The 17,478-nt window shown below is 33.6% G+C and overlaps 1 protein-coding gene across 1 annotated transcript in view; it reads left to right on the top strand.

Moving 5' to 3' along the window:
• SLC30A7 (solute carrier family 30 member 7) overlaps nt 1–17,478 on the top strand; it is a 68,525-nt gene that overhangs the window by 12,035 nt on the left and 39,012 nt on the right. Inside the window, exons 3-7 of the mRNA XM_006197370.3 lie at nt 621–734; nt 4,584–4,671; nt 5,337–5,463; nt 13,253–13,396; nt 16,885–16,935. Coding sequence (XP_006197432.1) covers nt 621–734; nt 4,584–4,671; nt 5,337–5,463; nt 13,253–13,396; nt 16,885–16,935 — 524 coding nt within the window. The remainder of the gene's footprint in view (nt 1–620; nt 735–4,583; nt 4,672–5,336; nt 5,464–13,252; nt 13,397–16,884; nt 16,936–17,478) is intronic.

Below are 17,478 nucleotides of genomic sequence, written 5' to 3'. Positions count from 1 at the left end.
AGTGGTAGATTGTTGTCTTTTACTTTAATCAAGGTTTTGGTTAGGGGGTTAGGGGTTGGGTATTTGGTTCTCCTGTTGCAGCCTCAGTATCAGGCAGACCCTTTATACCTGAGGGTCAGAGTAGGGGTTGTTAATGTCCCTGCCCCTTTTCCCACCTCTCGCTCCAGCCTTGTATCAAGAGAAGGAGAGAAGGAGCAAGAGTCCTGCTCCTCTTCCAACAGGAGACCTTTGCTTTGTATCAGTGTAAGATCCTGGGCCCAAGCTGGCTTCAGCCTTGCCCCCAGTAGCAGATGGCTGTTTTTTCTGTCTCTTTCAGTGGCTGCTGACCTTTCCTAGTCACCAGAGGGTGGGCAGATTCCTACCCCTCACCCAGCAGCAGATGGCTTCGTTTCTACCCCTCTTGCAGTTGCAGTTGGCTTTTCCGTGGGCAAGGGGTGTGAGTGTTTCTCCTTAGATGCTTGAAAATGATCCTTAGTATCTTTCTGTGTATCATATTTAGATGTTGTCTTTTTAGAAGATTAGTTCCTGATGAGTAGAGGCTGAATCTTTTAGATTTTTAGAGAAGGATGACCACTATTTGGTTATTATTATAATATGCCATTGTGTTTATTCTTTTCCAGCTTAGGTTTGATTTCCGACTCCTTTCACATGTTTTTCGATAGCACTGCCATTTTGGCTGGATTGGCAGCATCTGTTATTTCAAAATGGAGAGATAATGATGCTTTCTCTTATGGGTAAGACTTTTTAAAAATGTTTTAATTAACGTATGAGAAATACAGAAAAAAAACATAATTCTCAAACTTGATGAATTTCCACAATTGAATACACTTGTGTGATTTGAACCCTTGAAACACCCCACCTTTTTTTTTTTTTTGCATCTAAGCTCTTTTGCATCTTGATTTTACCAAAAATTTTTAGGTGAGGTTATTACTAGAAAGGGGAATTTCTCAACTTTAACCTGTTTTGTTTTGTTTTGTTTTTTTGAAGAGGAGGAAAAAGAAAAAGTTTTAGTATGTGAAAATGGTCATGTCTCTTTTTCTTTTTTGGGTGATATATTGCTGTTAATTTACTTAAAATCGTTATTTATATTACTTATATTTTATATTACTTATTCCCTTCAGCTCTGCTTTTATGTAATATATTTCTCATACTCTTGCTAAATTTGGATAATTAACCCAATATTTGCAGAGTGTTCTTATGCTGAAGGGACTTTATTTAGAACAACTGGCCTCACTTCGGAGCCTAGTACCCTCAGACGCAGGGCTTGCCTTTTGCCATCTCCAGTTGTGGGGAATAGTGGGGTTTCCATTGTTTGATTTACACTGCCCGAGTGTTTTCCTTTTTTGAGCTCATAGAATATTTTACAATGTCATTGTAATTATGTGTAAGCAACGCTCAGAACTAATATCTTCTTTCTTTCTCGCCCTCACCCGCTTTCTCTTTCCTGCTCCCCGCTCTGACCTGCTTACTTGTTGACACTTGTCCTCTGTCTTTGCCCCTCCCTCTCCCCTGTGAGAGCTCGCTTGCATTCTCTCCTTTTTCTCCTCTTTCCTGTTTCACTCCATCTCTTGTCCCCATCCTCTTGCACCTCCTCTCCCTTTCCTCCCTCCTAAACTCCCTTCCCTCTTTCTTGTTCTTTCTCTCCAGTTACTTGGGTCTGTGCTCATGACCTTTTATCTCTCTCTCCCTTCTCCTCCCCCATCCTCTCTTTCTTCCTCCCTCACGTCTTTTCTCTTATTCTTCCCTTTTTCCTGCTCTCCCCCTCTATGCTGTGCCACTGTGTCTCTCGGGCTCTTTCTCGCCTTTGTGTCCCAACCTCTTCAGCTGTAGTGTTTTCTCTCCCTTTCCCAGGTGCTCTTTCCTTCTTTCACTGGTTCTCCTTCCCTGAGCACCCCCTTTCCCGTGCAGGTTCCCTCATTCTCTCCCTCTCCTGTTCACATCCGCCCTTTTACAGGAGCTGTTTCTTGCACCCCTGGTTCTCTCTTCTACCTGTGCTCCCCCACTACTTCCACTTTCTTTCCAGCTTTGCTTTTGACTTTGAGCACACACTCTGCTTCTTCCACATGCTCTTGTTCTCGTCTGATGTTTTTCAAGGGCCCACTATGAATTGAATACTTTGCTAATTCTAATGATATAAAAAGGAGTAAGTTAGGGTTTCTGCCTTAGAAGAGCTTGTGGTCAGATGAGGAAGCAGTTCTGTAAAAATACCATGATAACTTTACATTGATTGTGACAAGTGCTGAAAGAGAGAGAGATGAAATTCTGTGACAGAACTTGCTGTTTGGGGTATAACCAGAGTGATATGGTTACTTGTAAAATTATAAAAAGTGAAACAAAGATACTAATTATATTATTTTTATACTATAGAGCAAGAGATCCTGTTTATAAATCTAAACAGCTTGAAAGCTCAGAAAAGTACCTATTTTATGGCACTGTATAATCAAAATATTCTTAAGTATATTTTGAATCATTAAAGAAAGACTGTATGTGAAGTTATAATTTTGTGTTGGAAAATTAGTAATTCATACATATTGTATATAAAGATCTGATTAGAATATCTTATTAAACAATCCTTCTGGATAAACTGTAAGTGACTATAAAGATTCTCCTCAGTTCCTTAACTGTTAGGATATCTATTGTTTTCTGTTTAGAATGCACAGTCTTTTGTTTTCTGTTTAGAATGCACAATCTCCTGGTGTAAGATGGTGTTTAGGAATAGCTTTGAACACCTTCAGTACCAGAGCAGGTTTTACTAATTCAACTTTAACTAAAATATATGAGAATAATATTCTTGCCACTTTTTAATTTGTTTATCCTACCTTCTCTTTATTTGTTTTTTGTTTTTGTTCTTTTCCTTTTGAGAAGGGAAAAATTAGGGAATAAAAGCTGATGTAACATTGGAAACTATTAGTAATTGCTGTAGTAGTAAGTAGCGGCAATAGTGAATGTACGGGTGCCAGTACATCAAAATGACACTCAGTAGGCTAAGCCCAGTGATGAATCCCCAAACCCCCCGTTATTTAATATGATCACAATAGCAGACCAACTGTAATAGAAGAAGCAATAGGAGGGAGTCTGAGAGGCAAGAAAAACTTTTCAGTCTTTCTTTATGTAAAATCATCTTTGTGTCTTGTCACAGTCCTAGTTTTGAAATAGCAAAGCCAGAATAAAAGTGATACACCTCTGATAGGTAGACAGATGCATACGCACATGCTTATATACGTATGTATGTGTACTTGTATCTTCTTTGCCCTGGCTAAAGAATCCAGATACCATCATACTTCAATAGGCAATAGTACATTCATGGATCATGTTTTAATTCCAACACTCGGTCTGTTCAAGTCTGTGTAGTTAGTCATGTGTAAAAGCAAGTGTGTCTAGTCTAGATTTCACAAGTTTTTCATTTTAATCCTACAGCCAAGTTTAGCAAATATATTACGCCTAATTGAATCACTTTAGCCAAACAATTTATCAGAATTTATGGAGCAGCTAAATAGGCTAAGCTTTAGGGACAAAAAGATGCCTGAAAAACAGTCTTGCCTTTGATCTTGAAATCTAGTGGAACTCAAGGACAAAAGGCTTTCAATCAAGCATTAGCTATGGGATTAGAAGGGTGGAATAAAAGAAAAGTGCTTTTTATTTTGGGGGCAGTAACCCTGCTGTTATATTGGATAAATTCCTAAGTGTGGAGTATGGAAAGCAGGCTGTGAATTCTTTGAATTTAATGAAAAGAAGTATATGCTTTGACAAATAATATGTTAATTTAATTCACTTATATGTATTAGAAGGTAGAAATATGCATTATTTCCAAGTGTAGAAATATACACTGTACCTCATGGAAAAATAAAATCTTTCCCCAGTGCTTCACATAGGTAGGAGGCAGAAAGCTGCAGAAGTCCATGGAGAAAAAGACAGGTATTTTTAAAATAGTTTAATTAGAATTATGTGAAACTAGAATTGATTCTAAACATAGGTAATTGAAAAGTTTTTGTTAAATTTATTAATCTTAGAAGAAGAGTTATAGAAATATAAATCTCAAGTTGTCTCTGGGATAATTCAGAAATAATTTTATTTTCCTTCAGGTCAAAGCTCCACTTGCCAAAGAGTTGAAAGCTGAAAGGTACAAAGCAGAAAGCATAAAGAGTTCTTAGAAAAGAAGGAATTAATAAGTTATAAAAATCCCTTTTTTTTCAAGCTCTTTTCTACTTTATATCTTTGTATGCTTCCTTCTTTGCCTGCTTACCTGGTCCTGTTCTTTCTTCTCCAGTGGCAACCTGAAATTTGCGTTTCTGTGAAAGGCCTCTCTAAACCTACTTACTGTAAGAAGATTGTTTGATTGGCTTGTAGAAATCTGTGTATTTTGTGGCATTCTGCGGTTAAACATAATCCATAATAATTAAATTCACTTCCTCAATTTTATAACATATGTACAATAAAACATATTATACGATAAACGCTTGCACTTTTTTGGCCAGAATAATCATATAATATAGTTTAGAACCTCTGGATATATGTGAATTGTATGATTTGATTTTTTTAAGGAATAAGTTAATAACGCGGATGTTTACTTTGCTCTCCTTTAGGTATGTTAGAGCAGAAGTTCTGGCTGGCTTTGTCAATGGCCTGTTTTTGATCTTCACTGCTTTTTTTATTTTCTCTGAAGGAGTTGAGGTATAGTAGATAATAATTAGTCAGTAAATTATGCTTCCGTAATAAAAATGTTTACTAACTAAAGATACATGTAATAGAGCTACTTTTTACACTAACATTAAGTATTTATTGAGGATGGTCTTGGATTAGATAAAATTATGTGGGTACAGGAGGAACTTACAAAGTAGTTGAAAAGATTTTATGTAAAACTACTTGAAATGGAAAATAATTATATAATAGTTCTTTACAAGCTGTTAATGAAGAATTGACACTATGAAAAGTACAGACACAATGCTGGCATTGTGGTCCAACGGGAAGAGCACTTAAAATAGAATCTGAAGATTTTGCCAGTGAATCTTTAATATTTGGTATATTACAACAAAGAGAAAATTTGAAGATTAATCAACTTAAAATTAATGACAATATTTTAAGATTCCAAAGAAGGATGGTCTTAGACCAAATATTCATGCTTTTAAATGTTTGTATTTATCTAAAAATAGCAGCTGTTACCTTTTCTGCAGTATGTGAGCATTGGTTTTATTTCTTTTAACCGTTTTGGAAGATAATTTTGGAGTGATTTTAATTCTGAAAATAACTAAAAAGTTTTAAAAATTTCTTTTTGTTTTTACCTGCTGATCCATCAGGAATTACATCGATGCAATTTGCTTGTATTGTGTGTTTTCTAGAGAGCACTGGCCCCCCCAGATGTACACCATGAGAGACTGCTGCTTGTTTCAATTCTTGGGTTTGTGGTAAACCTAATAGGAATATTTGTTTTCAAGCATGGAGGTCATGGACATTCTCATGGCTCTGGTATGATGGTTAGAACCCTTTGTTTCTTCATTTTCTGGTTTCTTTCATAATTATTTACTTTTGAAAATTGATAATTTTTAAGGTTTAACTCTATATTGATTTTTTAATAATGAAAGTAATATGTTAGTAGGCTCTTATTAATGTCTTCCTGAACCATCCTTCCCACTTTTCTATGTCCCTCCCTCTTAGTACCTTCTCAGGGTTACAGATATTGTCGGTTTGGTGTGTGGGTATCTTCCAGACCTCTGTAGCGCAACGGTTTAGTGTGATACCATTTATATGAAATAAACAAACATCAAGAACCACAATACAAATCTAGTAACTCAAATATTATAGTATACGGGTATATGAGATGTATTATACAGTCTGTCTTTGAGAACCTTCTGCCTAGTATCCATCAAATGTACCTTCTCTTGTTAACAGACACATAAAACTCCATGGTGTGGGTTGCCATGGTTTATTTAACCAGTCTTCTTTGGACATATGTCGTTTCCATTGTTTCGCTCTTTCATATGAAGCTTCTCCTTGGGAACACATGCAAGTGTTCTTCAGAACTGTTCTGTCCTCTACAGTAGCCATTAATTACATGTGACTATTTAAGTTTAAATTATGGTTAGTTGAATTTAATAAAAATTCAGTTCCTCAGTTACACTAATGACATTTCAAGTGTTCAGTAGCCACATAGGGTTACCGTATTGGTCAGCAAATATAGATTTCCATCATCACAGGAAGTTCTTTAAATTTCAGTGAGCTGGAATATGAGTAAAGTTGCTGAAACACAGAATATGTAGTTTTTAGTTTCAATAGAGGTTAGCAGTTTTCCCTCCAAATGACTCATTCACATTTACCCCAGCAAAAAATGCAAGTACCAATATTCTCTCGCCCATATCAAAACATAATATTATGGGTTTCAAACCATTCTGCTGATATTTTAACAAAAATGGTATCACATTTTATTTAGTATTTCTTTGACTGGTAGTGAGGTTGAAAATCTTTGTATGTTTTTAGGCTGCTCAGATTTTTCCTCTTCTGGAATTGTCCTTTTTTTTTTTTCCTGTTTTTCTGTTTATTGTCTTATTATAATCCATTTATATAAGCATTTTAAAATATATTTTGTATACTAAGTTTTTGTTTTATGTGTTGCAAATATCTTTCTCCAGTCTATTGTTTGTCTTGAAACTTTTACATAGAGGTTTTTAATTTGGATATAGTCTAGTTTTTCTGTCTTACATATTTTATGATACGTTGTCTGCTTTGTTTAAGGAGTTTCCCATCCCTGAATTATAAACAAATTCTCTTATAATTTAATACTGTGAAAATTTTGGTTTTATGGTCTGTTTCCCATGTACTTTGGTCCTTCATCTGTATGTAATTCATTTTTGTGGTGGGGTGAGTTAGGACTTTTTTTTTCTCAGTGTGAAAAAGCAGTTTTCCAAGCACCATTTATTAATCTGCTCTTTACCTCATTAATATGAAAGTATACTTTTACCCTATATTAAAGTGCCTTATGTATCAGATCTGGCCTGTTTATCTTTGGCTGCCCCACTGTCACACTGGAATAATTGCTGTAAATTTTATGTTTTAATATCTGGTTGGGTTAGTCCCATCTTTCTCTCTCTCTCTTTTTCACCCCAAAGTTTTTGGACCTATCTTGCTTATTTGGTATTTTTCATCAGTTAGTCAAGTTTTATAAAAAATATTTTTGGGATTTTGATTGGGAATGCATCATCTTTATGTTTAATTGTGGAAGCTGACATGTTAAATTTTATAGCCTTTATTAAATTGTTTTAGATACTTTAATAAAGATCTTTATATTTTTCATTTAGTTCATTTTTAGGTAGTTGAGAGTTTTTCTTACTGTTGAGAATGAAAGCTGTTACTCCTGCTTGTCTTAATTGTATAGCCAGGACCTCTAGCACAATATTGAAGAATGCTACTTAAGTTTTACCATTGGGTCTGATGGTCTGTTTCTGATAAAACCACTTTATCAAGTTAAGGATATTCTTTTCTTCCTGCATCTATTGAAGTAATCATGGTTTTTTTCCTGCTTTATTTAGTTTAAAATTAGTAATTACATTGATAGATTTTTCTCATGAGGAACCATCTTTAAATTTAAGAGGTTAAAATTTAGGTTTGTGGTCCATTTGGAGTCAATTTTTGTGTATAGTATGAGGTATGGGTCCAGTATCATTTTCTTATGTATAAATAACCTGGTTGTCTCAACAGTATTTGTTGAAAAAGATTTATTTTTCCCAATGAATTGTCTTGGCAGTCTTCTCAACAATCAGTTGACCATAAACGAGAGAGTCTGTTTCTGGACTCTCAATTTTGTTCCATGGATCTATATGTCTTCCTTCTACCAGTACCATGCAGTCTTGATTAATGCAGCTTTGAGGTAGATTTTGAAATCAGAATATGTGAATTGTCCAACTTTATTCTTTTTTAAAGTTGTTTTGGCTATTCTGGGTCCCTTCTTGCATTTCCATATAAATTTTAGCATCAGTTTGTCAATTTCTACAAAAAAAAAAGCATCTGAGATTTTGATAGGAATTGTATTGAATTTGCAGATCAATTTGGGAATTATTGTCATCTTAACAATGTCAAGTCTCCTGATCCATGAACATGAGATACCTTTCCATTTAGTTTTAGCGTCTTTAGTTTCTTGCAACAATGTTTTGTAGTTGTTTGTGTACATGTCTTACACTTCTTTTATTACTCTTAGGGCTTTTTTTTTTTTTTTGGCTACCATTACAAGAGAGATTGTTTTCTTAATTTCATTTTTGGATTGCTAATTGCTAGTATATAGGGATACAGCTCGTTTTTGTATATTGAACTTGTGTCCTGCCATGTTGCTGAAATTGTTCATTATTCTAATAGGTTTTTAGTGGGATCCTTAGAATTTTCTAAATACAAACATGCCATATTTTATTGCTCTTTGCAGCTTTCGCATATTTTACAAATTGAAGGTTTGTGGCAGCCTTGCCTTGAACTAATCTGTTGGTGCCATTTTCCCAGTAGCATTGCTCACTTTGTGTCTGTGTCACATTTTGGTAATTCTTGCAATATATCAAACTTTTCCATTATTATTATGTCTATTATGATGATCTCTGATTAGTGATCTTTGACTACTATGACTTGCTGAAGGTGCAGATGAATGCCAGTCAAAATGCCTTTTTTTTTTTCCCCTGCGTAATTGCCCTGGTCAGATCCTTACATAGTTAAATAGAAATGGTGAGAGTGGACATTCTTTTCTTTTTCCTGATTTGAAGGTGAAAGTATTCAATCTTTCTTCATTAGATATGAAATTAGCTGTGTTAGCTATAGGTTTTCCACAAATGCCCTTTATCAGATTGAGGTAGTTTTTTTCTGTTCCTAGTTTACTGGGTGTTTTCATCATGAAAGGGTACTGGATTTTATTAATGACTTTTTTTTCTTCATTTTTAAGATGATTAGTTGGGTTTTATCCTTTATTCTATTTATCTTTATTCTGTTAATACGGTGTATTACATTGCTTGATTTTCAGACATTAAATCACCTTTGCATTCTTAGGATAAATCCCATTTGGCCATGGCCATAATCCTTTTGATATATTGCTGGATTTGGTTTGCTACTATTTTGTTGAAGACTTTTGTGTCTTTATTCTTAAGGGATATAGTTTTGTAGTTTTCTTTTGATGTCTTTGGCTGATGTTGGTATTAGGGTTATACTGGCCTTATATAACGAGCTGGGAAATGTTCCCTTCTCTTCTATCTTTTTAGGGGCATAATAGTGGAAGAATTTTTGAAGTACTGGTACTTTTTAAATATTTGGCAGAATTCACTAGTGAAGCCTGGGCTTTTCATTTTTGGAAGTTTTAAAATTATTAATTCAATTTTTTTGCTTTTTATAGATCTGTTCTGACTTTTGTTTCCTCTTGAATCAGTTTCAGCACTTTGTACATTTCTAAAAATTGTCCATTTTATCTAAATGACTTATGATTGTTTATAGATATGTATTAAAAAGTATGCCTTTTTAAAATTTCTTTTGTTTTATTTCCATGAGGTCAGCAGTGATTTTGGTAATTTTTGCCTTCTTTCATTTTTTTTCTTGGTCAGTCTTTTTTTCAAAGAACCCCCTTTTGGTTTTACTGGTTTTCTCCATTGCTTTTCTCACCTTTATTTCATTTTATTTCTGCTGTAACATTTCTTATGCACTTTCTTCTTGCTTTGGGTTTAGTTTTTTTTTTCCTTCCTTTTCTAATTTCTTAAGGTGAAAGTTTATATTATTTTTTAGATCTTTTTTAGCATAGGCATAACAGCTATAAATTCTTTCTCAGCACTGCTATAATGTAACCTGTAAGTCTGAGTATTTCATGTTTTCAATTTTGTTAATCTCAAAGTATTTTTAAATTTCCCTTGTGATTTCTTCTTTGACCCATTAGTTATTTAGGAATGTGTTTTTGATTTTCCCATATTTGTGAATTTCCCTAGTTTTCTTCTGTTGTCAATTTCTGATTTAATTTCATTGTGATCAAATGACATACTTTTTAATTATTTCAAATTTTTAAAAATTTATTCAGTCTTGTTTTATGCTGTTGCATTTGGTCTATTCTGGAGAATCTTCCATGTGCCTGTGAGAAGAATATGTATTCTGCTTTTGTTCGGTAGAGTGTTCTGTAGATGTCTGTTAGGTCTAATTTGTTCATAGTTATTCAATCTTCTGTTTCCTTGTTGACCTTCTGCCTAGTTGTCTATCCATTATTGAAAGTAAGGTTGTTTATTTTTACATTTAATTGTTCTAGGTTTTGCTTTATGTATTTTGGAGCTATGTTGTTCATGCATGTATTTTTATAGTTGTTATATCTTCCTGAGGGATTGAACCTGTTATTATAAGATGTTCTTTTTCACTCACAATAATTTTTGGCTTAGAGTATTATGATAGCCATTCCAACTCGCTTGCTCATGCACTCTCTCTCTCTTTTTACTGCTTGCATAGTATATTTTTCTTTCTGTCTTTTTACTTGCAACCTCTTTGTGTCTTTGAATCTAAAGTTTACCTCTTCTAGACAGAATATGACAGAATATAGCTATACTATATATTTTTTAATCCACTTATATAATCTCTGTCTTTTCATTGAGATGCTTAAATAATTTACATTTCATATAATTACTACTAGGGTAGGATTTACATCTACTATGTTAATATTTGTTGTCTATATCTTCTGTCCTTTTTGATACTCCATTTCTCAATTCTTGTCTTTTATATAGATATTTTCTAGCGCACCTCTTTAATTCTCTTGTTTTTTTTTCTGTACATTTTTAAGTTATTTTCTTAATTGTTCCTGTGGGCATTATAAGTAGCATCTTAACTTAAAACTATCTAGTTCAGATTAATAATAATTTAATAATATACAAAAACTTTGTTTTAATATACTTCCATTCCCACCTCCTTCTTTGAATGATTATTGTCAGAAAAATTACACGTTTTTATAAGTCCATCAATACAGTTTTATAATGTTGCTTTATGGAGTTGTCTTCTAAAAGGTATAGGAGAAGAAACAAGTTATAAATTTAAAAATACAGTTATTCTCTTTCGTAATTACCTTCACTGGTGCTGTTTATTTCTTTGTGTGGATTTGAGTTACTATTTAGTATCTTTTCATTTCGCTTGTGAAGAATGCTTTTGTTTATGTGGAAATGTCTTATTTTTCCTTTATGTTTAAAGGAGACTTTAGTTGAATTTAGAATTCTTGGTTGAGTCTTTTTCTATTTTGATTTTGTCATCCCATTGTCCTTTGGCCTCCATGGTTTTTGTGGTGAAGTCTGCATTTAATCTCATTCAAGTTCCCTTGTCCTGATAAGTCATTTTTATCTTGTTATACAGCCTTCAAGATTTTCTCTGATATTCATCAATTTGATTGTGATGTCTCTAGATATGGCTCTGTTTATTCTACTTGGAGCTTTCTGAGCTTCTTGAATGTGTAGATTAATATTTTTCATCAAATTTGGAGAGTTTCCAGACATATCTTAAGATATTTTTTCTTTCTCTTCTCTTTTTGAGACTCCTGTTATACTTAATTTGATATCCTTGATGTTTACACAGGTCTCCAAAGCTCTGTTCATTTTTCTTAATTTTCTTTTTTCCTGCTTCTCAGAGTGGATCATCTCTCTTGATCAGTCTTCAAGTTTGCTGTTTTTGCCACCCACATCTGTGGTTGGGCCCTTCTAAAGTATTTTATTTTAGTTGTATTTTTTTACCTGCAAAATTTCTGTTTGGTTCTTTTTTTATCATCTCTATCTCTTTATTAATGTTCTGTGTTTGGTGAGCCATTGTTATACTTTCATTCTTTAGACATGGTTTCCATTAGTTCTTTGACCATATTTATAATAGCTGATGTAAAGTTTTTATCTATTAAGCCCAAAATCTGAGTCCCTTTCTGGAACATTTTCTGTTGGCTTATTTTTTATTTTTCCTGTATGTGTGGCATACATTCCTCCTTCTTTGCAAGTCTTATAATTTTTTGTTGAAAACTGGACATTTTATATTGAAACAACTCTGGTATCAGATTACTTCACCCTCTCCTCTCCAAGTTTGTTGTTCTTTATATTATTGCTTTTTTTCCTGCTGTGTGACTATCTTGAACTAATTCATTTCCTGCAGTGTGTGGCTATTGAGTTCTGAGAGCTGAGCTCTGGGTCTGATATTCACCAAATTGAGAATAGAATTTTTTCCAGGGAACTGCAAGTTTGGACAAAATATTGATTGTGCAGTCAAGTGATGCTTTTAACAGAGCTTCAGAAGAAATCAAATCTCTCCATTGTCTGCAATGTTGCTGGCTTTTGACTAATTTCAGATGAGCTAAGGCAGGAGGTCAGAATAGCCCCATGTTAAAACATCAAGACCTTGCTGTCTTACTAAGATTTGGTGGTTTCTTGGGTAGATGATTTTCAGTTTGTTTTGTGGTTTTGGTTAAGTGCCAGAGTTCTGAAATTGTTTAGTTCCCCATATTTTTGTTGTCTTAGGAGAGCTAGTTTGCCAACATTCCCATCCACCATTCTGGAAGTTGATCTCCCCATTATTCATGATTTTTCATAGAATGCATTAATGCTGAATTTGATTTCCTGGTATTTAGGATTTTTGTAAATATAAGCAGTAATTTTTGAATTAGTAGCGTCCAGTCTTTTTTTTTTTTTTTTTTGTGCTTTGGAATCGTTTTTAGATGTTTCCTTAATGGTTTAGTAGTTATTTAGGTCTGCTATGGAGAGAGGATTTTGCACTATTTTATAGTTTTTTCCCCTAAGGATTCTGTATGCTTTGGTATTAATTTTACTGATCCTTTTAGCAAATGCAGCCACTTTCCTCCCTCTGCCTTAATGTGACTATATGCATACATTATTTCATCTTTGTTAGTGTGAGTAATAGTATTTGGCAAAGTTCTGGCCAAGATTTTTGTCTGTGTTATTCACTGCTTTATCCCCAGTGCCTAGAATGCTGCTGTAGCATACTGTGTTCCAAATAAGAACTTCTTGAATGAACAACATTATCTAATCTCTAAATATTTTTGTATACTTTTCACTTATTTTCATCCCCAGGAAAGTCTACTACTTCCTGCCATGCTTTCGTTTCCTTCATGTACTCTATACTAGGAACTCAGTATTGTTTTAATGAATTTATAGTACTTGTTACAATTAAGTGTTTACTCAATTGAATCTGGTTTTAGAGCTAATTCTTTTTACTAATATCAGTATTATTGTAACCATTAAATAATATATTTTTACGTACCTTTTGTTCTAACACTCTTTGCTTTTAGGCCATGGACATAGTCATTCCCTCTTTAACGGTGCTCTGGATCAGGCCTATGGCCATGGAGATCATTGCCATAGTCATGAATTAAAACATGGTGCTGCACACAGCCATGATCACGGTCACGGACATGGACACTTTCATTCTCATGGTGAGTACAGCCTAAGCACTTTCAAATGACAGCTTTCCAAATAAAAAAAAATTGTATAGATTAATTTTCCTAGTTGAAACAGTCTGTTAAAAATGTTGCATTCAACCTCCTTTCTACTGAATCAGACTAAATGGTTCCCAGGGCTAGTTCATTTTTAGAATATAACAAAATTAACTTGATATAAGGCAGTGGTTGTAGCTTTTTTCAGTGAGTATATCATATAAAATGCCACTATTTTAAATGAATGTCAGTGAATGAGGAACAATTGCATTAGCAAATAAAAATCATGGTTTTTTTTAAAGTATGATGAGGACTTTTGTGCCATATATAGTCTTATAAAAATATGACAGAGGTTTTCAATTTTTCACATTTTTATTGTAACTTCAGTAGATATCACCTGATATTTACCTCCATGTTCTCTTAGAAATCTTTATATGCTGACTTACATAGCATTGGGTACTAAGTTGTGAGGTATTTATCAACTTAATTAACATTTTATTTAAAAATTATATTTAAATAATATATTTATGAAATTTTAGAGGAGAGATTAATAGAAACTGCTCTAATACAGTTTGATTAACTTTAGATAAATTACGTGCTTAAACATTGTCTTTACTCGCCATATAGACAGAATCCTGAAGCTTTAGACTTGAAAATATGAAAGGGGCCTTAGAGATTGAGCATTAAGCCCCTAGTTTTCTCAGTCTCTAAAGTTTACTATATTTTTGTAACTGTTACACCAGTTAAAATGCTTTAAAACGTTGCTTTTCTAAGTTTTTTGCTCACATTCATCCCAAAATGATTTTGAAAAACTATGTATGTCTCATGTTTTTAAGATAATTTCTAAAAAAAATTGTTTAAATAATTACAGAGAATATAATTTCTGATACCTTATAGATATTTCAGAATGAAATTTCTATATTACTCTATCAAATATATTTAATGGACTCTATAAATACCTTAGTGATTTGAGACCCATTATCACCCATTCAAAACTATGTGAACAGTTATTAATTTTACAGCATTCTCTTTCTCCTTGAATTCTTATTTCTATTCTGCTTCCTTTCCAGAATTTTATAAAGTGGAGTATATTTGTGTTAAGTCTTTAATTGATCATCTGTTATGTTTCTTGACAATGAAATATGTATATACATTAAAACCTTTTATTTCCTGGGAACATAAGACTTAGCATTTAAACATTTCTTTCAGCTGGAGTTATTCTAACTTTCACTAGTATAAAGATAATCAAAATAATTCTATTTTTAGGTTTGATACATATATAATAATAAAAAGCAATATTTTATTTGAAATATCTTGATGAGATGATTGGATTTTTCTCAATTAGTTTATGTATAAATAACATGATTTGCATAAAACAGACTTTGGCGTTAATTCTGTTCCTATTTTTCATTTTTACAAGTACTAAGAAACCTAAAATATAAGGAATTTTGTTATAGCCATTTCAGTCAATTCTTTGAACACCTTCAGAATTACATTCTAAAAATTACATACATAAATATTTTTGATGATCTGTTAATTGGCAGTTTCATTAGCTAGTCCCTACATTTTATTAAGAGCAAAGAATTGAAAACCATGTTGCTTACCAAAAGATTTGCTAATCAGTCATTAGAGTCATTATCACCAACATTTGCAATTGACCCCTTGTTTTTTGCCCTAGGATATTTCTAGTACCCTGTGCAATGCACTGTAGTAAGCTTTTAGATAGGTGAAAAATAGCCCTTTTATGGTCAAGGGGGAGAAGGGTAAGTGGGAAAGAAGACTTGGCATGACATCAGAACACAAAGAGATCATAGGAACTAGTAAATAGAAATGCCAAGCTTCAAACAGGGACTCTGACTCCAAAATCTACTGTTAACTGTTATTCCACCTTCAGCTTTGTATTATTCTGTATTACATAAGCCAGTCTGAGGAATACAAAAATAATAGGACCATGATTCCATTTTGCCCATAAGATACATTATAGTCTTACTGGGAAATACTGTGAGCTTCATTTTATTGGAATGCTGCACTGTGAGTAAAGCCAACTGGTTTATTTTGTTTGTTTGTTTTAACTGCTCATATCTCAGTGACTTAAGCAGTAAAGGTTTATATCTTGGGTTGATAGGGTGGAAGGTGGGGGCTCTGTTCCTCGTGGCAACTCCAGGATCCGGGGTCTTTCCATCTGTAGGATTCTTGGGATCCATCACTGGATTCTCTGCATCTAGCTGGAGATAGAGTGCGTAGAGCATCATTTGGGACATTCTTATGGGCTGAGCCTGGAAAAAGGTTTACATCTCATATTTCTTTGTTTGCAACTCAGTCACATACACCTCCTAACGGAAGCCTAGGAAATCTAGTTACGTTGTTTACCAAAGAAGAAGAAGAAATGGGTTTGCTAAGAAGGCAGACAGTGCCTGCCGCAGACAACAAATTTTACATCCAGAAGAACTTTCAATTTTAACATAGATTGGAGTTACGTTGTTTTATATAACTTTTCCATTAGTATAGGGGAATACACCTTTCAAAATAATTATGTCAAAGTGACTTCTTTAGACCAACTATGTATAGACAGAAATCTGGTGCCTTGATAAGGAGCTAGGTTTTTAGAACAGTTACATTTTTGACTTTCAGCAGGATTTCCAAGATAGCTGCATCTTTTCCCCCACATAGCAGTGCCGTGATCAGGCAGAAATCACTGCGCAGCCTTATGCTTTTATGCTTCTCCTGGGATCGTTACACTGCCCTGCCACAGCTGTGGTAATAAGGGTTTGTCAGCTCTTTGGCGCTGTGGGCCAAGAACCATGACTCTGAGTTGTGATCAGAAAGCTCGTCAGTCCTCCTGATGATCCCTTTGAACAAATATTGCTGATAATTTGCATTGTTTACCTGTATCTTCTGCTTTGATATTATGTTAAAGTTGATGAGTCATCTTCCAAGTATTTAAGAAAAGAAATCGCAGTATTTTTTTCATTTCTTCATCATAAAGGCAAAATGAAAAAGCATTCTTACCTTTTCTGTATGAAAAGCTTGCCACATTCATCTGGAAGCTACTGGAAAACTGCTGTTTGCCGGAGTCCAGTTTTTCTGGATGCGGTCCTGGCTTCATTTCTTGGTCTTCTTAGGATATCAAGCAGTAGCTTTGTTTTTTCTGGATTTTCTAACTGTAGAATTGGTGTAGCAAGTTCTGTAAGGTATGTTATGAATATTAGAAGACCAGTATTTTTAATTTACTTTGTTTTTCTTTTTTACCAGATTGCTTAATGTAATAATTTCCTGACTACTCTGTACTGTTGACACATTTTGAGATTTCCTATGTCAGTCTCCATTCAATTACTATATTAAAATTTAAAAATAATTTTGTAAGTCTGATGTGGCCATGTAGTCAAGCGTCCTTCACAATACATTTGAACGAAAAGTACTCTGAATTGCAAAAATTGAATCAGGAATTGAAGATGTATTTTAAAATAATTTAACTTAACTCTCTACAGATGGCCCTTCCTTAAAAGAAACAGCAGGACCCAGCAGACAGATTTTACAAGGTATGATGGCAATTTGTGTATTTCTCAGTTTTATGAAACTGGCTTCATAGTTTTGAGCTATCTGAAGTCTTCCTTTAAGAAAAACACATACTGTAGGATTTGTGTTTAAAATGTTAGCCTTCCTAGTTGATTTTTAAATATATACTATTAGGTATTTTAGCAGATATTCCTTTGTCACTTTGCTGTTTTCTCAGATTTAATAAGAAGATTAAAATATTCAGAAACTATACTGCTTAAATATAAGCAATACCCATGCCAGTGACTATAGTAACATCAATAATAGTACATTTGCTTCTGTGAGATTATTAAATATTCTTTCAAAGAATAATATTTAATATGTATTTGTGTTGTAAAAAATTTTAGTGCTAAAAATGTAATGCATCCAAACCCAAAGAATATACAACACGAAGAGTGAACCCTAATATGAACTATGGTCTTTGGGTCATAATGATGTGTCAGTTGTAACAAACACACTACACTGGTGGAGGATATTGACAATGAGGGAGGCTATGCGTGAGTTGGGACCATGGGTATAAGGAAACT

This window comes from Vicugna pacos, chromosome 9, assembly GCF_048564905.1.
Source record: "Vicugna pacos chromosome 9, VicPac4, whole genome shotgun sequence".
Classification (NCBI taxonomy): domain Eukaryota; kingdom Metazoa; phylum Chordata; class Mammalia; order Artiodactyla; family Camelidae; genus Vicugna; species Vicugna pacos.
The sequence above is the reverse complement of the archived record's forward strand: the minus strand, read 5'-3'. Positions and strand labels throughout refer to the sequence as shown.